The sequence below is a fragment of the Trematomus bernacchii genome, unplaced genomic scaffold (assembly GCF_902827165.1).
Source record: "Trematomus bernacchii unplaced genomic scaffold, fTreBer1.1, whole genome shotgun sequence".
Taxonomy (NCBI): Eukaryota; Metazoa; Chordata; class Actinopteri; order Perciformes; family Nototheniidae; genus Trematomus; species Trematomus bernacchii.
The window spans coordinates 1,397,968-1,423,527 of NW_022988050.1; the positions used below are offsets into that span (position 1 = coordinate 1,397,968).

A 25,560-nucleotide genomic window follows, 5' to 3' on the forward strand; every position below is an offset into this window, starting at 1 on the left:
ACCTATATAACACTCTGAAGGAAAGGGAAAACCCCAAAATAAAAATCATAATAAGGCTTCTTTAAATAACAGCGAGGACACACATCTTAATGCTAGGCTATTCCCTGCACAGTATTTGATAATGTAGAATGAGTTTCTGTTTGCTTTAACTGACATGACTGCTCGTTTTGTGTTCCTCGCCTCACCATGAAAGTCAAAGAAGTGCTGGCGTAGGTCATTAAAAGTCACATGGAGCCGTGGCTGCCATTAGCGGCTCCGCTGGTCATTGACTTAATTGAAACCAAGCTTCCAACTTGTTTGTTCACATGCACATCTTAAGACTGGGAGATGGGCGGACAGACGAACTATAAACAAGGGAAACTCCAAAGAAAGTGTCACCAGAGACGATTTATGACAAGTTTGAGATGTCCCACCCTGATACAAATATAGAAAACAATAGAATCTACTTGTCTCCTGACCATAAATCCGACTCGTGTGTGTGTGTTTATGCAGAAAAGAGCCTGAGAGAGTGTAAGTGTTAACTACACGGCACATTATTTGTGGAGCCATTCATTCCTCTCTGTGTCATTATGGTGTGAAGACGGCTTTTGTTTGTGTCAGAGTAAAGAGTGGTGGGTGTGTGTTTGTTCGCCTGCTTTAAGGTTTCATTATGTGCAGCTGGCAGGGGACTTTATACAGAGTCTATGTGTAATTGCGTGTGAGGAAAGGGAGTGTGTAAGTTACAGTGAAAAGCACGGGGTCTCGTGTGCTCAGTGAATGCCGGCCTGTGTCAACTCTGTTGTTTGCTGGCAGTGTAACTGTGGTTTATTTATCTGTGTGTGTGTGTGTGTGTGTTTGTGTGTCAGGGTCTATTCAGAATCGCAGCCGGAGCGTCGAAGCTAAAGAAGCTAAAGGCAGCGCTGGACTGTTCCACTTCACAACTGGAGGAGTTCTACTCTGACCCCCATGCTGTCGCTGGTACGTCCCAAACTAGAGTCATTTGTTTATCAATTATTTTTCTTGGTTTGCTTGGACCAATTCTTTGACTCATTTAAATGTACAATTTTAATGAGATTGTTTTACTGACAGTAGAGCAGTTGAAATGTATTGACATGGTCTACAAGCCACTGTCTCAAACCTGCAAATTAAAATGTTTAAATGTTGTAGAAAATTATACGGTAGCTCTCTCCATTCCACGAAAACAGGTCGGTAGTAATCTTCCGACTTGTATGGAAGAAAATAATAATAATTTAGTCATATTTACAAAAAAAGGACTCTCAGGGCTTCCATAGATTTCAATAAAGAATTTAATCTATTTGATGTTTTATGAAATGGTTATAATTTCAGTTTGATATAATGAAATATTACCCCATTTTGTGTGGAAAAGTGGCTCAATAATTCTGTCTGTGTGGTTTCAGGAGCACTGAAGTCCTACCTGAGGGAACTCCCTGAGCCTCTGATGACGTTCCAGCTTTACGATGAATGGATACAGGCATGCAGGTAACAATAACACAGAAACACTGGGGATCAAATGAACCATTGTTGTATTTCTGTACAGCAATATGGATGCAATAGAATGATGGATCCAGCTTTCTCTAGACTCGACTTATAACAAGCTCTGCGTTCACATCTCTCTCTCTCTGCAGCGTGTCAGACCCGGACAAGAGGCTCCAGGCTCTCTGGGTTGTGTGTGATAATCTCCCAAAGAACAACAAAAACAACCTGAAGTGAGTACTTTCAAGCGTTGCCATTATGATCTTTGTCTCCTAGGTTTCATTTGTTGTAGTCCATGCACTGGTTTGAATGCATTTTCAACTTTTGCATGAAGAAAACCTGAAGCGAATTATGATCAAATCTTTAAAGCCAAAAGGTAAATGCTTGTTGAGGAGCAATAGTTGTTAGAAGCAAGAAAAGTTCAATGCAAGCAGATTGAGTGAATAAAAACACGCCATGTATGTGACTTTACCGTCCATGGAAATGACACAATGAGCAGCAGATTCAAATAGTTTCTGATGTAACCACACTCACAATAATACATGACACCCAGGTATTAAACAGATATTTTATATTAAAATAGTTTCTTTTCACCATTTGAGGTTCTTCTGAGCGATTTGACTTGTTGTCCACTCTTTTTCGGGATAATAAAAACCACTTTCTGCTTATCTTGCTGAAACAAATCCTAATAACTGCATATCATCAGTGGATTCAAACAAGCACTCAGTCACATTTTATTTTGCTTATATTCTGGCAATCCAGGTGATATTTGTGATCAATTTTAGAACCTGGTTATTGTTGAAACCTGTGTTGATTACCTCCGTGTTTCCCTTCAGGTATCTGGTGAAGTTTCTCGCCAAACTCGCTCAGGACAGCGATGTGAACAAAATGTCTCCGAGCAACCTCGCCATCGTCCTGGGACCCAATCTGATGTGGGCCAAAACTGAGGGGTGAGAGGGGGAACACTTCAGTTACTGTGAAAAACAAGGAACATGTATTCATCATCATCTCAAGAGGCCTGATTGTAGTACATGTTGGTGGAGAGGATGACCTGTTATTTAAAGGGGACCTATCATGCAAAATGCACTTGTGTACGTCTTTTATACATGAATATGTGTCCCCGGTGTTCCAGGGAACTCACCAAGTGTCAGAAAACACAACCCTCTCTATTTTCCTCCATACCCAAATCTCTAAAAAAGGGGCTGCAACGGATCTGATAAAAACTGATCCAGATTTGAACACTGTCCTGACGTCAGTAAAGTGGCGCTACGGCTATTGGGCCAACTCTCCACCTATCAGGGGAATGTGGGGTTGGGCCACGGCCGGCCATTGCCGCTCGAAAGCGCTGGAGACGCTGTAGTACATATGCCAGGCCTGTAAGTGGCGCTGTAGTCTGCCACAAAAGCAGCGAAGAAGACTTCCCGCCCATAGTTACCATGGTTACCCTTCTGTTTATTCTCCGCTGTGGCTTTTTTTCTCCCTCCCCGAGGCAAGCGTTTGCTCCTGCTGCTTTAATTCAATGCAATCCCTCCCCGTCGAGGCAAGCACTGTAATTCTCTCCGGTTAGTCCACCAGCAGATGACAAACACCCACCTCTCCGCCTCTTCCAAGGAACGAGGGGACCGTGCGGCAGAGTTTCAGTTTCAGTTTCTTTCGCCGGTCAAGATGTCCGTTAAAGTTTAAATCTTCCGGACAAAATTTGAAAAGTGCCGGTCAAAGGTCTTCTTTGTTATTTATTGAGCTTTAAAACAAATGAATAACGACTCTATATAATAAAACACGGAGGACGGAGATCTCTTTTTCTCCCCCTCTTCTGACAGCCCAGCAGCTGATCAGAGCACGTCTCCCCTCTCCTGCAGGGGGGCGTGGTCAGCAGAATCAGACCCGTAGAGATGCGAAATGAGGCATGGCTAAAATGCATGATCTGTTCGGTATTTTGAAAACAGAAACGTATAAATATACCTTATATAGGTATGGCCCTACACTATATCATTTAAATATAGCATGATGGGTCCACTTTAAATCAAAGTTAACTTTATTGTCAACCTTTCAGTTTGTGTGTACAGACAGAGAGATCGAAATACCGTTTCCCATAATCCCGAAAAATACAAAATACAAATATATATAAAAATATGTATAATCAACAGACACATTTATACATATGCACACATTAAAGACATAAATAAAAGCATGACTATCAATATATACAAAATAACAGTCACTTCAAAATCTGTGAAAAATGTGTGTGTGTGTGTGTGTGTGCGCACGCAGGAGTCTGGCTGAGATGGCTGCAGCGACCTCTGTGCACGTGGTGGCCATCATCGAGCCGATCATCCAGCACGCTGACTGGTTCTTCCCTGAGGGTAGGTCCTGTTTTATCTTTGTAGGTAATCACAGCCTATTTTACACCAGAGAGTCACAATGTTTATTTAGGATCCCCATTAGCTTTTGCTCTTGACAATGCGCTACTCTTCCTGGGGTCCGACACTTAAAACAATACAACAATAATACAACAACATTCAAGACATAGCCTTACACATCTTCCGGCGCAGACTGAAAACTCATCTCTTTCGACTCCACTTCGAGCGATAGAATTACTAACAAAGCACTTGTATACTAACAAAGCACTTATATACTAACAAAGGACTGGCTTATCTAAAGCCAGTTGAGTAGCACTTGAAATGTTTTAGCTCATTGGTCGAATGCACTTATTGTAAGTCGCTTTGGATAAAAGCGTCAGCTAAATGAAATGTAATGTCATGTAATAAGTCCTGACATCATTAACAACAATCTCCACCATCATCAACAATGTCATCCACTTTCAACATCAAACTCAGCCAAAGATGAGTGCACAAGACACCCACCAGTACAAAGCAGGAAATACAATTCAATTAGGGTTCACAGTTTACAAGGGGTACATGCTCATTAGTAGATGGCACTTCAATCTCTTCTTGAAAGAGGCTCTGGACTCTATGTCAGCAAAGTAGTTTGGCAATGAGTTCCATTATAGCTCGATAAGTCACAGAAGAGTTCAGAAGATGTGTCCTGGGTTTAGGTGCCTGTAGATGGCCTGATGTAGCTTGTCTAGTCTTAGGGTCATGCTTGTCTTTTGTGTAAACTATTTGATCATAAAGATACTGTGGTGTTTTGCTAAATTGGACATTTCTGAGAAATGAACACAATTAATATTCACTGCCTGGTGAGAAAGGAAATCAAGCAGAAATCAAACTCCAGTAGGCTGGGCAAGACACTTCACCCCAAATTGCTCCTGTGGGGATTGTCCACAGTATTGAGTATGTAAGTCGCTTTGGATAAAAGCGTCTAACAAGTGACATGTAATGTACATGCAGAGGGTGTTTGATACCTACACCTTAATTAAAGCAGATCATGAGCATCTGTCAAAAATCCTGACCTCACTTCCTGTCCAGTTTTCATGTCGTTTTAACTTGCTGTCTCCTCTGTTTTCCTACAGATGTGGAGTTCAATGTGTCCGGCATGTTTGCGATGCCCACGCCTGCATCCAACCACAACAACCACCTGGACTATGACTGTAGCACCATCGAGAGGAAGAGGCCGGGCAGCATGGTGGGACCAGAGAACGACTCGGCACGCAAAGAAAAGTAATCCATCTGGAGTTCTCTTACCTTGAAACCTTCTCGTTTCCAAAGCCTACAACATTAATCTATTCCTCCGATGAATTGCTTTAGAAATGTTGCCATTAATCCAGGGGCTTTTTCTGATCCCTCTCTTTTGCTTCCTGTAGATTTTGGGGTAGACTTAATTGAATCCTTTTAATCCTTAACACTGTTTTTAAAATCTCTGGGGTTTTGGTGATTCTCTCCTCTTTTTGATCAAAGCTTTGGTGTTTTTTGTTTCTCCCTCACTGTCTCCCCCCCCCTCGTGTAGCACTCCTAACAAGTACTCGGACCACACCCTGCGTAGAGGCAGTAACACCTTAGGTAGAAAGCAGCACACCTCACCTGCCTTCCAGCCCCCTTTACCCCCTGTGGAGGCCCCCCCCTCAGCCGAGCCCTCGCCCCCGGCTCCATCAGGGGGTCCGGGGCCCGACACCCAGCAGAGCCTCGCTCAGAGCCTCGCTGCCCTCGCCGCCGCGCAGCAGCTCCTAGCGCAGCACACGGAGGAGCTCAGGTAACACCGAAACACTGTGGAGAACGCATGCTGTTATTACTTTACTCCGGCCGGACATTAGCAATGTTTGCTAAAGCTGCCCCATTTACTGTTTACTGTGACAGTTGCTCAATGGGGACTGTCCACGACACTATAAACAAATCAACTCAACTTCAGTCAGTGGTGGAAGAAGAGCTCAGTTGTTCAACTTAAAGAGACCCCATTCTGCTTTACTTCTGTAACATATTGACATCACTTTGAAACACTCGCGCTTCTACTGGCTAGCGCTCCAACACATTGTACGTGATAGGCTAAGGGGCGGGACATCTCTAAGCGGTTGACCAATCACAACAGAGCCGGCCAGCTAACCAAGCAGAGCAGACTGGGCTCTGGTTTCAGACAGAGGGTGAACAGAGGTGCTGCAGCACAGGTAGTATGAGAAAAATAAAGAGCTTTTTGAACTTTAAAGCATGGAGACATGTCACAGTAGAGCAGGGGTGTCAAACTCGAGGCCCGGGGGCCAAATCCGGCCCGCGACTTCATTTTATGTGGCCCCGCAAGAGCTTGCAAAGAATATAATACGTTTATTATACGGTGACATGCCACTTTACAGAAGCAGGTTGCCCATAAACTACATGTCCCACAATGCATCTCGTTTTGTGACATGCGCACTGAAGAGACGTATTTGCCCTGGACTTCTGCTTTCAGACGTAGTTGGTAGTTAATTACTAAGTTATTATCCTATCCGATAATAATCCAATTCAGAGGCAATAGTGTAATATAATACATTATTTTATATATATATTATATATTTATATATATATATTTATATAGTTACAACCGGCCCTTTGAGTGCAACCATAATGCTAATGTGGCCCGCGATGACATTTAGTTTGACACCCCTGCAGTAGAGGCACTAAATACACATTTTAACCTGAAAATGACCATAAAAAGCTTTTAAAATTAGCTCCAAATGAGTGACTCTCACTGAGAGTATGTGTACAATTAATATCTCTTATTTCTACTTAAGTAACAGACCTGAGTACTTCTTCCACCTCTGATTATGAATGCATGTTTCACTGGTACATTACAGACATGTCCTCCTCTCTGGGTCACTTTGGTTCAGCTTGTTGTTTCTCGTGCAAAGATCTTCACACTCCTCCAGCAGCTTCAGATATGCAGAAGTGTCTGAGTCCATCCCACAGACACAACAATGGCCGCTGTCATTCTGCTAACGGTCACTCCCAGGGCCTCTCCACTTCCCATCCCTCTGCTTTCCCCCCAACTCACTGGAATCAGCAGGAACCTCACACTGACCGGCCCAAACTGCTTTGAAAAGCCTCGCATTTTACTGAAGGGTGTCTTTGATTTAGCTGCTGAAAGGACAAGCTTCATATCCAGACACTTAGCGCCATTCAGCATTCTCCTGGTCCTTAGACTCTGATAGACTTAGATGACACACCCAGATTAGAGCTGGGATGTTTGCCTTAATAAAGCGTTCCAGAGATATTTTTGAAGGCCGACCCGGATGTTAGCATCGCAAAGCCTCCCTCATCCGCAATTTGCTTTTTCCATTATCACATTTTTTATAGTTGCCGGTTTTGTTCAGCAGGATGTTCTCCACATATTAACACCACGTTATGATTTTTGATACGCAGAGTAAAAAGGTAACGTTAGACTATAAACAATCTACATGGGGTCGCACTTGCTAAGCTAATGGCGGCTAATGTTTGTCGTGATGACATTTGAGTTTTTAAGACACATGGAAGCTTTGGACATTCAAAAATGTGTTATTTACTGACTGATGGTATACTCTTTTCAGCTCGTGTTAACCACAGATCTTATTTCAGGCGTCTAACCAAAAACATGTTCAAAAAAAAAACGTTGACTTTGAGACGAGGGAAACAAAATGCTAACTGATTTCCGCTAACTCCATAGCTCTAACCCTCAGTGGGTGCTGTAGTATAGCCCCTACCCAGAATGTCAGACCGCTTTCTAGTTTAAAATACTTTTTATTATTTCTTTTATAGCATTTCAAAGCTGCGTGACCACACCCCGGGCCCGACCCCCCCGCTCCAGAGGAACGGCTCTGGAGCCGGGCAGCTGGGCACTGGGACCCCCGGGGCTGGACCCCTGGGGCCCAGTCCACATCTGATGCGCAGAGGTAAGAGTCTGTGTGATTATCTGCTTCAAATTGGTATATTTCTATTAAGAACGTCACACATCCAGGTTACAAGACGTTTGAAGCAACTGGAACTGAACTTAAGAGATTTGATCTTTTTAAATGTATAACTACTGCTGTTGATGTATTGTGATTTTAAAAAGGTGTCTATTATCATCTGGCCGGGGACAACAGCTGGAAATTAGCAATGTTGGCTAAAGCTGCCCCATTTACTGTTTTTTGTGACAGTTGATTAATGGGGACTGTCCACGACACTATTTTGATTGATTATGCAGCCCTACTATTAATATAAACCTTGATAATGCTAAGCTAACTGGCTAGCGGTCTGTAGCTTCATATTCACTGTTTAAACATGCATGGGGGGGGGGGGGGGGGGGCTGCAGAATATGAGTGTATCTTTCCACCAATAATGACGATCTCCACCTTCACCTCTCAGGTACCAAGAAGCAGGCTCCGCCCCCCCCCAAGCCGCCGAACCCCCCCCCCCTGTCAGCCCTGTAACATGACCAACCACGCCCCCCCCTCCTCCCACTGCCTCAGCCTCTCCCCCAGACCCGTGTCCTGCCTCTCCCCCTCCTCCCCCACCTCCCCCTCCTCACAGCCCTGTGCCACGCCCCGACGCCACTCCAGCAACCAGCCTCCCATCCAGGCGCCCAGCCACCCTCCCCCCGAGCCCCCGTCACCCGCCAGTCCTCAAACGCATCACGGGGGGCGGGGAGACCCTCAGAGCACGGAGCCCTCGCCCCCAGGCAGCCCCACCCCTCCAGACACCCCTCCACCCTCCACCACTGCTGCTGCCCAGGAAGTAGCTCCTCCGTCCCCGTCTCCCTTCCAGTCGGGGTCCCTCCCCCGGCCCAGACCCGTCCCCAAACCCAGGAACCGGCCCAGCATCCCCCCCCCTCCACAGCCTCCCCCCACCCTGACCGGAGACACCAACGGGATCTGTGCCACCGCCTACAAGATGATGGGTGAGTGTGTCTCGTGTGTGGAAACGTTTATAATGATAGTGAGGTGCAGGGATGAGTTTTTGTTGTAGTCTGAAACTGAGTTAGCGTCCCTCCGGGTCCATGGAGAACAAGCCAGCGGGAGTTGGTCATTGGCTTTAGGAATATTGCAGAAAGTAAGCTATGTTTATGATGCTATATGACACTTATGACACCACTTTTATGATAGTTGAACCATAAATGCAATTGCCAAAATGCAAAAGCTAACGTTAAGCTATGAAGGAACTACATCATGTCAATCAATCAATCAATCAATGTTTATTTATATAGCCCAATATCTCAAATGTTACCTTTGTCTCAGTGGACTTCACAGTTTGTACAGAATATCAGTATGACAATACGACACCCTCTGTCCTTAGACCCTCACATCGTACAAGGAAACACTTCCAGAGAGAAACCTCACAGTTTAAAGGGAAACATGGGAGAAACCTCAGGGAGAGCAACAGAGGAGGGATCCCTCTCCCAGGACGGACAGACGTGCAATAGATGCCGTGTGTAAATCAAAGAGATAATACATTTACAACATAGGTAGACCGAATGTTTGGAAATGCATGTGTCTATAATAAGAAGATGAATCCACGAGGATGTCAACAATCCTGTGGGAGCCATCAGGGAAGTAGTATGATGAGAGTCAGGCGGGACCATAGCAACAGGATCAGCCACGACTCAGGATCCCGGCGTAGATAGACACCAAAAAGACATTTGGGGGAAGCTGGGTTATTCGGAACATGAGATTACACAGGTACAGACAGACAGAAGGAAGAAGTAAGGTGTCCCCCGACAGTCTGACCCCTAGTTTCCACCGGGTCCGTCTGCGTCGCGTTACGGCTGCGTCGCGGTTTTGGTCCGACCTCCTCTAGTGTCATAACCCACCGGGCGCGTTTCAGAAGCGGAGCGTCGTGCGTGCAGGCTCGCAGTTTTTGTTGATTTGGGCATATTTCCTGGACAGGCTACTTTGTACAGACAAAGTTAATAATAACTGTAATATTCCAGTTATAAACGACATGAATCAAAGATGTGTTGCTGTATTTTAGTGGTAAAAAAATGCATTCATCATCATAATTATTCTATATATATAATGTACACAGTGCCTGTAAACCGGAGGAGAACGCTGGCATTTCTCCTCCTACTTGAAAGACTACGGAGGGATAGGGTCTGCAAAATTAGTTTAGGGGTAAGCCTACAGTATAGCAGCAAAACTAGGAGCTGAATCTAATCAGCCCTAACTATAAGCTTTATCAAAAAGTGATCTTAACGCTAGCTTTATCCTTTTGGCCTTTGCATTTACGCTTCAACTATCATAAAAGTGGTGTCATAAGTGTCATAGAGCATCATGTACATGTGTTTTCCGTGCTGTAGTTCCTTTACATGACTTCACGTCACCACCGCTAAGCTAAAGGCGGCTAACTTTTAGTGTGATGACCTCAAGTAGTCTCATTTATACACGTGTTTACATCCAACTCTTATTAGACACTTAAAGGCTTCAGAGATGCACAAGTGGGGGATTTACTGACATATTTTCTGTCTGAGAACAAAACCTTAAAAACTCTTGAGCTTGTTTTAAGCACACACCTTATTTCATGCATCGAACAAAGAACATGCTAAAATAGAAATTGACTTTGAGAAGAGGGAACCGAGGTAAAATGCTGACTCATCTCCAGGTTTTAGGACTCATTCCCGCACCACTCTCCTGTCTGCTGAGTAATACTAATGTGCTCTCTTTTCTAATAGTGTTGCATTGTAATACCTCCACAGGTTAAAGAGGCACCTGTTGAGGTTTGTTGTTAATTGAACTTTTCACCAATAGCACCATCACTTTTTGTTTGCCCCTAAAATCACACCCATCATCTTCATTTTGTGCAGCTGCTGCTTCATCCAGATATATCATGAACCTACGTGAAGCCCTGATGCTCGACTGTCACAGTGTATGAATATGTAGGAAGGGACCTACTGTCAACAGATTGTCCAAATAAGGTCATTAAGTCCCAAAAGCAAATATATGGGTGATTGTTGTCTCCCACCGTGGGTTCATCTATTACAGAAGTTCATATTAAATGCGAAAAAGCAACACCTCAGTTAATAATAAAATGCAACTTTATGCACCATGACATGTCTTCCATCAGGGCTAGCCTTCATCATCAGTCACTCGTCATCATTCACAGTCACTACATGTTCATCCGTGACACAGTGGGGGTTTGAAACCGCATTGAATACAAGTTTCACTTTCACAACTGAATTTACAAACTCTGAACTGTCAGCAGGTATCTCCTGATTTTTCATCAGAGGTGTTGTGACAATTATATATATATTTATTTTTAAACCAGTGTCCTTGTATCGCGCATGTTTAACTCTTAACATGCATGTTCTTGTCTTGTCTTGCTGAAGATAATGCACACATTCAGAAAGTATAACCAGCTTTTATCTAACATAACACATTCAAAACTTTAGCATTTTTCTCAAACTAAGTATTAAAATGTCACCTGTGGACTTGAGCACACCTTGTTCTCTACTTCTGATCACACAGCTAATGAATTCCAACCTGTTTTCTTTACATTTCCCATTTAATATCCACTCTGCACAGCTGTTGCCCTGCTTCTCTCAGTGTGTGGCCCCACAGCGCCCCCTGCTGCTCACTGTACGACTGCCTGCTGCTCTCTAAGCTTTGACCCAGCTGCAGTGAGAGGCATTAACGCTCTAAGTGTTTTCCAGCTGCAGAGAAGGAGCTGCACATGTTAGTGATTACGCTCATTGTTCCTGTGATGCAGAGGACCTTTATCTTCTGAGGACGTTTCTGCTGTGTTCTGTGTGAATGCCTGCATGCATCACAAACATATTACTTACTAACACAAACGGTTACTAAAATAAGCATTTTCTTTTTGACTAGTCTTGTTTAGTGCAGCTCAACTTCTGCATCACTTGTTAAATGTTGGACTTTTTGGCTTTTTTTGTGCATAAAGCATACATTTTGGTTCAAGTTACGGTGTTATTATTTTTCAATTTGGAAGTTCAAACTCATGAAAACCACAACATTTGATCAATTATACATTAAGGTATAAAATCATATATCTCAGTTGCTATTTTCCACCAGTTTGTGCTACCTAGTTTTATTGGTCTTATTGGGCAAATTCATCCAATTTTCCTGGTTTCCTGTTAAGTTAAGTCGCTGAATGAAATAAAATTGTTTTCATTTAAATTAACAATAAATTATTTATTTAGATATAAATAATGTAATCTAGAAAATAAGTACACATTAAATATTGATAATGGGGACTGAATTTGGAAAGGAGATTTAATTTAGTGGAAAATAATATAAATAAATAATTGTTTGTCCTCTGGGGATGTTGGAGTAACTTTTTTAAGTTCACAAGGATAACAAAAAAAAGTTTGATGTTATTGTTTTTTTTATTTACTTTCTTATTTTTGACTTATCCCCCCCCCCCCCCTCAGACCCGGCGATGTCTTTCCGAGGCCTGAGTCGAGTGTTGGTCCCTGAGATCGCTGTAGAGCAGCCGCCCCCCCCCCTGCCTGCCAACCAGAGACTGTGAGCTGGACACTGAGAGCACCGTCCTGTAAAGAGGAGAACACACACACACACACACACACACACACACACACACACACACACACACACACACACACACACACACACACCTCCCTCTCATTTAATCTGCTCGTCCCATATCTGGAACCCCAGGACTTTAATGTGACGCAACACTTCTGGAAACCATGACAGAGGTCTGGCTCTCGGTAAATAACGGCTATAAAACCAGTTTCACCAAACTGAAATGGGAATCCAATTTATTTGAAGAACTAAACTTGATTTTCTTGTCACAAGCATATTTCATTTTTATTGTAGCAAATCTAGGGGCTCAGGGCTGCAACTATCTTTTATCTTTGATTAGTCTGCTGGTTATTTTCCCAATGTATAGATTATTCTTTTGGTCTGAAAATAGTTTAAATGTCTTGTTTTGACAGTCCAGAATCCACAGATTAAGTCAAATCCATATTTAAGAGGCTAAAAAGAACATTTTCTGCATGTAAAATGACTATTTATGTTGTATTTTCTGACATTGTCATAGTTGGATCTGAAAGACATTCAATAGATATTTACTTTAACAATTTAATAATCCATAAATCATTTTTAAAGCTAAAAATACCAAAAAACAAGCTACTAGAATATGTAAACTAAGGTTTTTGGGAGCGCATTTCAACTTTTTGGGGACATCTTATTGACCAAATAATTAATTAAGAGACTAACCAGCAGATTCAAAAATAGTTGCAGCCCTTATCATGGGGGATATCATCGTATTAGACCACTCTTTATGACCTCCAGCCACACCACCACCACCACCACCTTCTTCTTCTCTGTTTTTAAATACTTAATTTGGAGTCACAGAATATTTAAATTACATTTTGCTCAGTTGAGTTCAATCTAAGATCTATCTAGTGATCAAAAAACAACAAAACTCCAAAACCAAACCCCTTCTTCTTCAGGTGTCCCAGAGTTGCCGTCACTCGCCGTTATTTACCCAGAGTCCTCGTGACCTCCATCATGGTAGCAGCCGGTGGGGAGCGTTGTGTCACTGAAGCCCCCCCGCTGCCCACGCCCGGCTGTCTCTACTCCGCAGACAATCACCCAGCAGAGGACAAAAAAAGGACTTCTGACTCACCGCTAACACGTCAGAAAACGAGTAAAGAGCGTGGGTACCGACCGCGGGGGGAACGCCAACACATGGACTCGTTTTGGACCTTGGTGTGAGGTTGTGTATGTTTTTTTTATGTTGAAAAAAGGCCTTAGATCAATAAATGAATTAAAGAAGAGGTATTTCTACAGCACAGGGGGATATCAACTAAAACAAAAGGTCAGCAGGTGACGGAGAAACCAAAAACTGTTAAGGTGTGACTGCGGGTTTCCAGTCGTCTCAAACACTTGATTTTTGTATGGCATCCCCTCACTCCTGTATTTATTTACCGATTTAACACGCATTCCCTGTGGCTTGACGTAATTAATGCAGTCTTTAAATGTAAATCATGCCTTAAGGGTTCCTCCCAGAACCAACATATATATATATATACATATATATTTACTGTATCGGCTCCTAGTACTACAGTATTTTCCAAGAAGCTGTCTTGGCATCAGTTTGTTTCAGGGACGTGAGGAAGGTGACCCTCTGCAATAGAAGTCTTGTATTGTTATTTAAATGTGTTTTTTGGTTGATTTCTTTGGGTTTTTATAAGGAGAAGTAGCAACCACCGGCCCAGCCTGAACAGTCAGTATTTGTTTTTGCCTTTTTCTGTTTATTTTCCATCGATCCGTGTGTGTTTTGAGCAGGCTGTGTGTGAGTGAATGTAGTGAAAGGTGTTTCCAGCCTGAACAGAAAGACGCACAAACAGCTGATGTTGCACCCGAGCGCAGGCAAGTGGTTTATGAGTGAAGAACTGGTTTAGAGAGGTTTTTTTTCTGTCTTTCCCACTGAGCTGAGAGCACGCAGCGCTGTGATCTCTCAGTAGTGAAGTGGTGTCAGATTTCGCCAGGTCAAAAAAAAATGCTTTATGAAAAAAAACGTATCTCTGTGTAAGCTTTTGCTCTTCGGCCTCAGATGTTCTGACCCAATACGGTACCAATGAAGAACGTCTTGGATGCTGCACCTTCCCTGAAAATGTTGGTTTTTTTCAGAGAAACTCGAGCGTTATAATCCCCCCCCCCCCCTTTCTTCTCTCTGCTGCCTTATCCTGAAGACGAACAAACGCCATTAAACTAAAAAGTGATAATGCTGCATTTTAAAGCGCCATTGTTTTGTATGTATGCCATCTGGTGAGCTGAAATATGGAATAAAAACATGTAATATGAACGCTCCCCATCAAGGGGTTCAAGAGTTTGTTTTTTACATGTGGGGGGGGGGGCACAATATTACAATATACATACATTTTACAAATATCAAAAAACCTTTTAAGGAGTTGAAGTATAATTATACTGTGGGTGTTTCTCAATGTCGAGGACGCTTCCTTGGTAGGACATGACTTCCGAGTCAGGTCCTTCAGAAGCGAGGCAAGAATCCTTCCTAGCCTCGGAAAATGAAGAATGGTGGAACAGGTGCCTCAAATGCGAGGCCCAGCCTTAAATGGAGCGCGATTTCCGCCAAAGATTTGGGAAATTGGTCCGTGCGCAAAGCATTGTGGGGATTTTAAGACCGCGGAGGATACACATGTGCAGCCTCGAAATTTCCCGCAACGAAGGACGCCGGCCTCGCTAGAATTCCAAGGATCCTGGACATTGGAACAGTCCTTCGGCGGGACTCGATGACGTAGCATCCTTGAAATAGTGGCTCTGGAGCAGCCTTCCTCGACATTGAGATACACCCTGTGACTTTATTCTGACACGTAATACGTTAATATAATATGTTGTTTTTTCGGACACTTTTGAAATACTATGCTCTTTAATTTTTCCCGATGTTTTTAATATACTATACCATGGTTTTTCGATTACATTTTACATTTTTCGACGTCATTTTTTTTCTGATATGTTCGACTATACTATAACTTTATTTCTCTGTTTTGGTATTTTTCAGAATTTTTGGAAATACTTCAATTTTTCCAGATTTTATTTATTCTGAATTATGAAACCATGTTGTTTTCTCTGATAATTTCCACATACTATACCATTTCCCCCGACATACTATACTATGTTGTTTATATTTTACATTTTTCAACATACTATACTATGCCTTTATTTTCTGATATTTTTTCCCTATATTTTATACATATTCACTACACTATGCCTTTATTTCGAAACACTAAACTATTTAGTTTTTTTTCTAGATTTGACACACATTTTTTATCTTATACTTTATTATTATTATATATCCATAATAATAATATAATAATAATAATAATAATAATATACTATGACTTAAAGGTCACCTATCATGCTATTTTTAGGCAATAGCATAGGTCTCAGATATATACAAATATATAAAAAACATGTCTATGAAGTGTTTTGCTCAAAATACCAAACAGATCACCCATTCTAGCCATGCCTCATATCCCTCTGTTTCACTTCCTGTTTCAAAAGTGCTGATTTTATGTATAAAGTTTAAAAAAATGAAAAAATGTATACAAAATCAAAAAGGAGGGGGCTGAGCTCATGCGGGACCCGGCAGCTACTGTCTAAACTAAATACTGCCGTGATGAAACGCCATATCATGGATTATCAAGGATTATTTCTGAAACAGTATGGAGCTCAAAGGCTTTCTCTCTTGCCGGTTATACCACAAGGTGAGTTCCTTTTCATTTCCTGCTTCTTCACACACATGCTCTCCAGTACAGGTTAGCTCTGAGTGTTAGCGATGCTAATGTAAACACCGACCATATTACATCCAAAACAGTCGGGCATTGTTTCTGATAGCAACGTTTCTGATAGTGCCGTGGGTCCACATTTCAGATATTACGTCATATCGGACGCAAATCTGGATCAGCTCCGTTGTAGCCCCGTTTTTAGAGATTTGGGTACGGAGGAAAAGAGAGAGGGTTTTATTTTCTGACGCTGCGTGAGTTCCCTGACACACCGGGGACACATGTTTATGTATAAAAGACATCAAAAAGTGCATTTTGCATGATAGGGCCCCTTTCACATACCTAAATATTTCAAATCTATATGGTTAATATTATTTGTATACAAAAACTACTCAGTCGAAACTAGAGCAACTTTCCATGGAATCAAATCGAAGGATAATAAAAGGCAGCCTGTAGACAAACTGTATTTATTTTAAACTTAAATATCCAGGGGGGGGGGGGATGCTACCAGCCGCACATCTTCACACAACGACTGCACCAACATGCGATCCATTTGGACAAAAAACACTGAGACTGCAGCAGCAGCTGGGGTCGCATTTTACAAGATCAGTCAGCTTGTCTACGACGGCATATTGGGACCACAGAGGTTCAAAAGTAAATAATAACAGAGCCAGAGGGGAGTCATATTTAGAGTTAAAGCATAGGATTATAAATTGAAAATATTCTTGGAATAAGTTAATATTATTAATACATTCATGAGGAAAAAACTAGAATATTGTGATTTTTTTAATTAAAATGTGAGCCTTTGATTTTGGGGTATTTCAGATTTCTTTGCCAATTTATGACTTTTTATTTACAGATTAATAATATGAAAAATGTAATTATAAAAGATGATATAATTACTCTTTCCTACTAGTTTGATCTCAAATAATGTACATGTTTTTTCACGTAAATGTACCTCTTTACTCACAAAATATATCCATGTTTTTTCACGTAAAAGAACCATTTAATCTCTTAAAATACACTTTTTTATGTATTTACAACTTTAGTCTTTGGATATTTCTTTCAGATATTACTCACCTCTCCTGGCTCTGTAATTAATTTATTTTAAAACTACAAATGTCCCTAAGACGCCGTTGTATGAGCCTGACTAAAGCAGCGCATAAAGAATAAATAACAAGAATGTCCTGATGACACACACTAGGTTTTTTAAAACACACATACGGTAAAAAATTAAATGAGCAGTGCATAGCAAAAACTGTAAATGTACAATCTCAACAATATTTCATCGACATAAATACAACACACTGTACTGTAGAGGAGTCACCATGACGACCAGGAAGCAGGAAGGAACCATTTACAGGAGGACGTTTAGATTTTCCTCCACATGCGTTTGACATTCATTCATCAGTTTACCGCACTGAAGAGTCTCTGCCTGAAGCACTCAGCTCTCTCATTTAAACCCAGAGACCCACGCTTTGTCAAACAGAGGATTTGTGAGCCAGGCTTCTCCACATGCTGATGTGTTCAGCATCGCCTCTCTGTGAAAGGTGGTCTGAGGATGTTTCAGGAATAAATATATGTTATTTCATTCAACTTGAAGTCCTTCGCAAGCAGAAAAATCGCAATGCTAATGAGTAGCTGTGTTTTTAAAGGGGCCCTTTAATGTATTTTGGGGTTTTCTCTTTCCTGTAGTGTGTTATAAAGGTTTTGGTGCATGTAAATGGTCTGCAAAGGCAAAAATCCCAAAGTTCCCCACAGAGAGAGTTCCAAAATGTCATCTGTTTTCTATTTTATTCAACTAAGGCCCTTAACAAAAACATATGTTGTTATTAATGGGAAAAAGTCAATTTAAAAAACGTACCCGGTCGTGTTATCGGATTAATCTAGAGTCCTTGCAGGCAATCAATCACAATGCCTATGAGTTGCTGCGGTTTTAACACGTTTTTTGGGGTATTTTCCCTTTTCTGTAGCGTGTTAATACTGTAGGTTTTGGTGCATGTAAATGGTCTGCAAAGGCTAAAATCTCAAAGTTACCTCCAGGGGGGGTTTGAACAATTTCATTTGTTTTCTGTTTCATCCAACTAATGCCCTTAACGAAAAGTTGTTAGAATTAATGTGAAAACCTGAAAAAAGTAGGATGTTTATATTAAAAAACCTTCGGGCGTTGTTTTGCTTCCATAGAGATTATTAACTGAACCAGTGGGTGTGGATGAATTTGACTTAATCTCCCTATATCTTTTTATTGTATTACAATGCCTATAATACAGTAGATGCCCTTTAAACTCACAGTATGATAGGATGATACGGTAACATATGTAACTCTAAATCAGTAATGTGGATACATAATGCTGGAATAAAACATTGATTTTTACCATTAGTAATGAACTCATGCTGTGTGTGAGGCAGTGAACGCACCGCTGTATGAACTCTCTGGCTCTGTACACGCTACCTAAACTACACCTGCTTCTAGATTCATCCGTCTACATCTACGCTTACTCTTTACAATTTTCAAATATGATCTGATAGAAAATATAAACTTTTATATAGTCAGGTATTAAACATCGCTAGTAACCTAAATATCCAGTTCTTTCATCGAGTTGCACCGGAGCTAATAGAGGGTTTAATTATTTGACTACCTGCTTTAAAAAGATAAGTAAATAAAGTAAAGACTAGTGTGCCGTGACTTCCTGTTCACACCTGAAATAACAGTAATGATGCACACAGGGCGCTCATTATCTGTGATTTTCTACAGTTAGATTACACTGTATTTCCTTTCTGTTTGCTATAGATGACGCGCTCTCTGTTCCCGTCGCTATGAGTGTCTCTGTGTGTGATCTTGGCACTTTGGTTGTTGGAGAGCAGAGTGAAAATGAAGCCGACATCTGACCATAATCCTCTTTTTTCTTCTTTTCTTCTACCAGGCCAGAGGGGAGGACAGTCTGGGGCTTCTGGGGTTTTCTGGAGTCTTGGTCTCACTGAGAGCTCTCTGCAAAAAGAAAAAAAAAGAAAATCTCATGTGATTTATTTCACTTTTACCGTGTTATCAGACTTTGAGCAGATTTATTCCACAGACGGCAGCACTTTGCAAAGTAATGATTTGGTAGCTGCAGGCGGCTGTCAGCTGGATCCCTAATTGTTCTGGAGGTTTTGATTATGCATTTATCACAATATGAACGGCTCACCTGCAGGAATAAGCCACATTATTTCTAGCTGCTTCTATCGACACAGCTGAGGAAAACAGCAAGCAAAACTTAATGATATAGTGTAGTTTATTCCAGTTGGAAGCACAATGGGCTGCAGCAACCAACACTACATATAGATATTGTAAAGATACATAAGACACAAGTAAACAATCTTAAAACAGATTAAATTGTAATAATTAAAACCTGAGCACTGGAAAATAACAATAAGGAAAACAAGGTGTTTTCACTTGAAATAAGTACAACAATCTGCCAATAGATAGACCCTCCAGAAAAACGCGATTATGCGATCGCATAATTGACCGCATAATCAGCAAAATGGCGCAGATTTTTAAAAGGGCGCATATTTATTAAAAGGTCGCATAATCCCCGCATTTTTCCACACAAAGTTGAGGGAAAAAAAGTTAACGTGAAGTAGTGATGTCATCAGCTCGCGCAGGTAAACAACACCGTAGAGTGAATGTGTGGAACTCACACGAGAGAGAAAACAACAAGATCAGCGCCATATAGATTATTATATACTATTATACTATTATTATTATATACTATTATACGGCTCTGACCAAGATGAACAAATCGAATCCATCTCATTTGCCTACGAACATTTCTGCTAAAGACCGGGCAAAGCAGTACGCCGATGTCTTGCACGAAAGTGGGGGGAAACTATTCTGCACCCCGTGCAACTGTGTGTTGGAGCATAAGAGAAAATCGACGGTGACGACCCACTTTGATTCATTCAAACATTCTAAAATGCTTTCTGCTGCTGCGGACAAGAAAGTCAAACAACTCACGTTCACCGAGGCATCAACCTCCAAAACCCTTTCGAGGGCTACAAGAAACGAGGTGAGTAGCCTACAAGATTGAAGCTGGTCAGATAACGAACGAGTAAATGAAAACAGAATGAGGCGGAGAAGAGTGTGTGTGTGTGTGTGTGTGTGTGTGAGAGAGAGTGATTAAAATAGCCCATATATAAATACATAAATAACACTTTGTGATGTAGCTTGCTTCTAGTATGCTTGTTTATCATAGGAACTCTTTAAAAGGGCTCACTTTCATTCAGTAGTAGCCTAGTAACAGGGTGTGGGAGAAGAATCACCTTTTTTCCGCCTCCCGCATATTTCGCAACTTTTCGCATATTTAGCATATTTCCGCATATTTCGCAACTTCACCGCATAAAATCACATGAAAACCCCGCATGTTTAATCGCATAATCAAGGATTTTAGCCCGCATAATCAAGGATTTTAGCCCGCGTTTTTCTGGAGGGTCTAAATAGAGAAAGTAGAGCTTGGTAAGATTTCTTGAAATAACATGGGATATTTAGATAAATCTGATCTTGTAATTAGCTGGGAGAACTCATTTTGAACTATGTTTGACCAGAATCAGGAGATGTTGTTACAATATACTGTACAGTAAGCCGCAAATTCTCATAAGTGTTCTGTTTTCTGATGTTAGTTGGTGATTTTTTTATAATTATGTAAAAAAAACATGTGTTTTCATCTGAGATACAACTCAAAATAAGATTTTTTGACTTAACAAGATGATGCATTGTCTAACAAAAAGACCCGATATCTCACTGCAGTGTTACTTCTGACGTTATTATGTCTTATATCAGGTGTAAAGACATATTCTGACTAGATACTAGACAAATATACTTGGCAAGATTTTGAGTTTTTGTGGTGAGCTTACCTCAAACTTGCCGATGAACTCTGCGAAGATGGCGAAGAAGGACTCGGTGTTGGCGGACTTGCTGTCCTCTCCGAAGAACGAGGCCACTTTGGAGAACTCCTCCATGGCTCGGGTCTGCAGAGACTCCAGAGACTGGATCGCAGGGTGGCTGTTCTCCAGGAAGCTCTGTGGGAACAACAAGGTCACACATTCAAGATTCATGACACTCATTATTACACATCAAAGTCAGCTAACTTGTCGTGAGGAATTGTCAGCCAGTAAAACTTTAAAATGTCCTCTTGCGGCTCTGAATGACCTTTCCAAAGTTTGAGAAACAACACTGATTTCTTCTCAGCTTTGCAGTCCAAAACAATTACAACAGACAGCCTGCGTTACCATCTGATTTGTTAGAGATTTAATAAAAGATGGGGCCAGCTAGCTTAGCATAAAGACAAGACAGGTTATATCTTGTTTGATTTATTTGTGAAAATAAAATGATAAATTATATTTTGGTTAGGGGTTTGTGTAACAGGCAAAAGTTGTAATTGAACACAAATTAAACAAACAAGATAATAAGTGTGCTAATAGTTAGTCCGGACAAAGCCAGGCTAGCTATTTAGCCAAGTTTCCAGTCCTAATGCTAAGCTAAGCTAAACTGTTACAGGATCCAGCTTCATGTTATCTATATAGACAAAGGGGGGATTGATATTTTCCTCTTATTGGCAAATAAGTACATTTCCCAAAATATCCAAATGATCCTTTAATTACATAAACTGTCAGTAATCAGTAGCTTCCGTGAACACATATATTTGTAATGCTTAGATGTCTGATGTGTGTGTATTATATATTTAAAGTTTTTGGCGTACACTCATGACGGAGGCGAAGTGGTCCTCGGAGGTGGGCGGGATCTTCAGACACGCCTTCCTGATGTCCAGGATGGTGGAGTGAAGGTCAGTCAGCTCTGCAGTGATGGCCCTCTGGTTCACTGAAGGCATATTCAAATATATGGAGGTTAGTTACAAAAAAACTTTAAAGGGGCCCTGTTATTCTTTTTTGAGTTTTCCCTCTCATGTAGCGCTTTGTTTAGGTTTTTGTGAGTGTAAATCAATTCAATTGGACTCCTTTGTTTACTTCCAAACTGTAGTGACATCACTATGTAACACTTGCGCTTCTATTGGCTAGCGCTTCAACACATTGTACGTGATAGGCTAAGGGGCGGGACATCACTTAGAGGTTGACCAATCACAACAGAGCCAGCCAGCTAACCAATCAGAGCAGACTGGGCTCTGGTTTCAGACAGAGGGTGAAAAGAGGTGCTGCAGCACAGGCAGTATGAGAAAAATAAAGAGCTTTTTGAACATTAAAGCATGGAGACATGTCACAGTAGAGACACTACAAACTGATATGAACCTGAACATTTGCATTATATGTCCTCTTTAAGCAACTGTACATTGTTCAAATATTGTAAAGAGAATCAATCAACTTGCATTAGATGCTTATTAAGTGTTTCATATTCGCAAAATGACTGCATTCTGCTACTAAGTGATACTCGGCTGAAACATCATCGTACCCTTGGCGGCCAGAGGCACCGTTGTGAGGTCTCTGGAAAAGTTGAGCAGCTCGGGGAAGTGTTGGCACAGAGACTTGGCCAGAATGTGGAGGAAGGTGGATTTCCCGTCTACTGTTTTGGTTGTGCTAAGCTGAAATAAATGAGGAAAGAATGAATGCTAAAAGCTAAAAGTGAAGGTAAGTCTATTGTGGTTTTAGCGTAGGAGTTTCCCCCTACCTCAGTGAGGAAGTTGATCTTAAAGCTGGTCGTCCGGTGGCTCTTGGGCTGCCCATTGTTCAGGTAATTCCCCATTGCAAGTACAAACTGTGGAAAGAAGAAACACTTAATGATTGCTTTTGAGGTAAATAATAAGCTAAACTTTCCTCTCCTTTCTCTGGGTGTTTACCTCCAGGATTTTGGCGAGCTTCTTGCTGCTCTTCAGCTCCACTGAAGCCTTGTATATGTAATCGTACGCGACCTTCATCTCCTCCGTCCTCTCCTGCAGGGTGGTCTTGAAGTGGAGGCTCCGCAGACGGGTTTTATACTCGGGAACCATCAGCATCTGAAGAACAAATTTGACTTAGTTCATTTCATCTTTCTTTTTCTAACTTTAGTTGAGTGTTTTTCATGCAAAAACTGAGAAAAAATACGAAAAAGTTTGATCTAAAATACGTTCTCTTCTGTGTTCACGACTTAAGGACATGAATATCTTTCTTGGTTTCTTAAAAATAAAAAATAAAAATATGTTAAGAGTAAAAAATAGGTGTTGCTAGGTGAAAAAAAAGTTTGTCAGGTTCACAGGACCTTTTCTTGCAATTCTACAGTCAATTTGTGAGAAAAAAAGTTGAAAACTTCGGACAAATTGCAACAGAAAATCTGACAAAATGTCAAGAAGTCTCCATTATAACAGAAGTGCCTCCATTGGACTCCTTTGTTCAAGTCATAATGGCTAGCGCTCCAACACATTGTACATGATAGGCTAAGGGGCGGGACTTCTCTAAGTGGTTGACCAATCACAACAGAGCCGGCCAGCTAACCAATCAGAGCAGACTGGGCTCTGGTTTCAGACAGAGGGTGAAAAGAGGTGATGCAGCACAGGCAGTATGAGAAAAATAAAGAGATTTTTGAACATTAAAGCATGGAGACATGTCCCAGTAGAGACACTACATACTGATATACACCTGAACATCAGCAGGAGAGGACTCTTTAAAGTAGAGACACTACATACTGATATACACCTGAACATCAGCAGGAGAGAACTCTTTAAAGTAGAGACACTACATACTGATATACACCTGAACATCAGCAGGAGAGGACTCTTTAAAGTAGAGACACTACATACTGATATACACCTGAACATCAGCAGGAGAGGACTCTTTAAAGTAGAGACACTACATGAAGTAGTCTTGAAACACTTGACAAGAAGTAAAGAGCAGGTGAGCTTCCTAATAGCAGTATAGTAGTTGTTCTGTCACTTTCTTCCATTTGCACATATAATGTGATGCTGAGAATAGCAAGAACACTTTACAGTAATTGCTTGCATGACGTCAATGCTTTTGTGACGTTTCTGTTGCTAGGTGCTCACTGCTGCATACACATGTATACAACTCTTTATTTGGTTTTAAAGAGGCCCTATTATTCTTTTTGGGGTTCTCTTTCAACACTTGCACTTCTATTGGCCAGCGCTTCAACACATTGTACGTGATAGGCTAAGGGACGGGACATCTCTAAGCGGTTGACCAATCACAACAGGTTTCAGACAGAGGCAGCACAGGCAGTATGAGGAAAATAAAGGGCTTTTTGAACATTAAAGCATGGAGACATGTCCCAGGAGAGACACTACATACTGATATACACCTGAACATCAGCAGGAGAGGACTCTTTAAAGTAGAGACACTACATACTGATATACACCTGAACATCAGCAGGAGAGGACTCTTTAAAGTAGAGACACTACATACTGATATACACCTGAACATCAGCAGGAGAGGACTCTTTAAAGTAGAGACACTACATACTGATATACACCTGAACATCAGCAGGAGAGGACTCTTTAAAGTAGAGACACTACATACTGATATACACCTGAACATCAGCAGGAGAGGACTCTTTAAAGTAGAGACACTACATACTGATATGAACCTGAAGACGAGCAGAATAGGGCCCCTTTAAAATGTGTTTATTTAGGCATTGTTAATCTCTGCAAACATAAGAGATCCTTGAGCAAGGCTCCTTAGGCTCCATTTACACGGAGACGAAACGGAGAACGAACCGAATTCGATATCAAAAAAGTCTTCCGTCCACACGGTATCGGCTCAAAAAACATTCACACGAGACCGCTCGACCCGCTGGAGACGCTGTAGTACATATGCCGGGCCTGTAAGTGGCGCTGTACTTCCGCCACAAAATACACCAAAAGCAGCGAAGAAGACCCCCCGAGCATGGTTGCCATGGTTGCCTGGTTGCCCTTCTGTTTATTCTCCGTGGTGGATTTAGCAACATGTAGTTCATGTAGTTCTCCATGTCCACTTGTTGTTGATGGTTGTGGTAGAGGAGCTGTAGATTTTGCACTAGCAGTAGCTACTGACCATGCTACAGCAGTGAGCAGCAGAGGTGGGGAGAGGTAGGGCTCTGGCTGTTTTGGCGGCCTCTGTTTCTCTTTTTCTCCCTCCCCGAGGCGAGCGTGTGCTCCTGCTGTAAAAGGCAGGTGCACCACACCCACTGCCACTAACTCTGAGCCTGGCTCCCGAGCAGGACGTTCTCCCCGGTAGTCCACCAGCAGATGAAAAACACCCACCTCTCCGCCTCTTCCAAGGGACGAGGGAACCGTGCGGGGGGGTATGCTGGAGGCTCCTGCTGGGTGCACTGTCCTGCGAGATACTGGGGACCTGGCTCGAAACACTCGGAACACTATTGTTGTTGTTGGCGAAACACATCAGCAATGACGCGGGTGACGCGGGGGTGAGCAGGAGAGGTGGGGAGAGGCGGGGCTATTGCGTATAGGGCGTACACACGGAGCCGTTTGGCCCCCCAGAGCGTTCCGTCCGCAGATCTACCCACCT

General features: G+C 41.9%; 2 protein-coding genes across 2 annotated transcripts in view; one reads left to right on the forward strand and one right to left on the reverse strand.

Moving 5' to 3' along the window:
- Positions 1–14,639, forward strand: part of arhgap17a (Rho GTPase activating protein 17a) — a 45,234-nt gene extending 30,595 nt beyond the window's left edge. The window contains 12 exon segments of the mRNA XM_034119427.1: positions 846–957; positions 1,398–1,479; positions 1,626–1,706; positions 2,310–2,423; positions 3,745–3,836; positions 4,946–5,093; positions 5,380–5,622; positions 7,632–7,765; positions 8,220–8,272; positions 8,274–8,751; positions 12,235–12,311; positions 12,313–14,639. Coding sequence (XP_033975318.1) covers positions 846–957; positions 1,398–1,479; positions 1,626–1,706; positions 2,310–2,423; positions 3,745–3,836; positions 4,946–5,093; positions 5,380–5,622; positions 7,632–7,765; positions 8,220–8,272; positions 8,274–8,751; positions 12,235–12,311; positions 12,313–12,360 — 1,662 coding nt within the window. The 3' untranslated portion in view covers positions 12,361–14,639.
- Positions 14,640–16,556: 1,917 nt separating this feature from the next.
- grid2ipb (glutamate receptor, ionotropic, delta 2 (Grid2) interacting protein, b) overlaps positions 16,557–25,560 on the reverse strand; it is a 58,584-nt gene continuing 49,580 nt past the window's right edge. The window contains 6 exon segments of the mRNA XM_034119422.1: positions 16,557–19,069; positions 20,971–21,135; positions 21,816–21,934; positions 22,520–22,649; positions 22,736–22,822; positions 22,905–23,060. Coding sequence (XP_033975313.1) covers positions 18,998–19,069; positions 20,971–21,135; positions 21,816–21,934; positions 22,520–22,649; positions 22,736–22,822; positions 22,905–23,060 — 729 coding nt within the window. The 3' untranslated portion in view covers positions 16,557–18,997.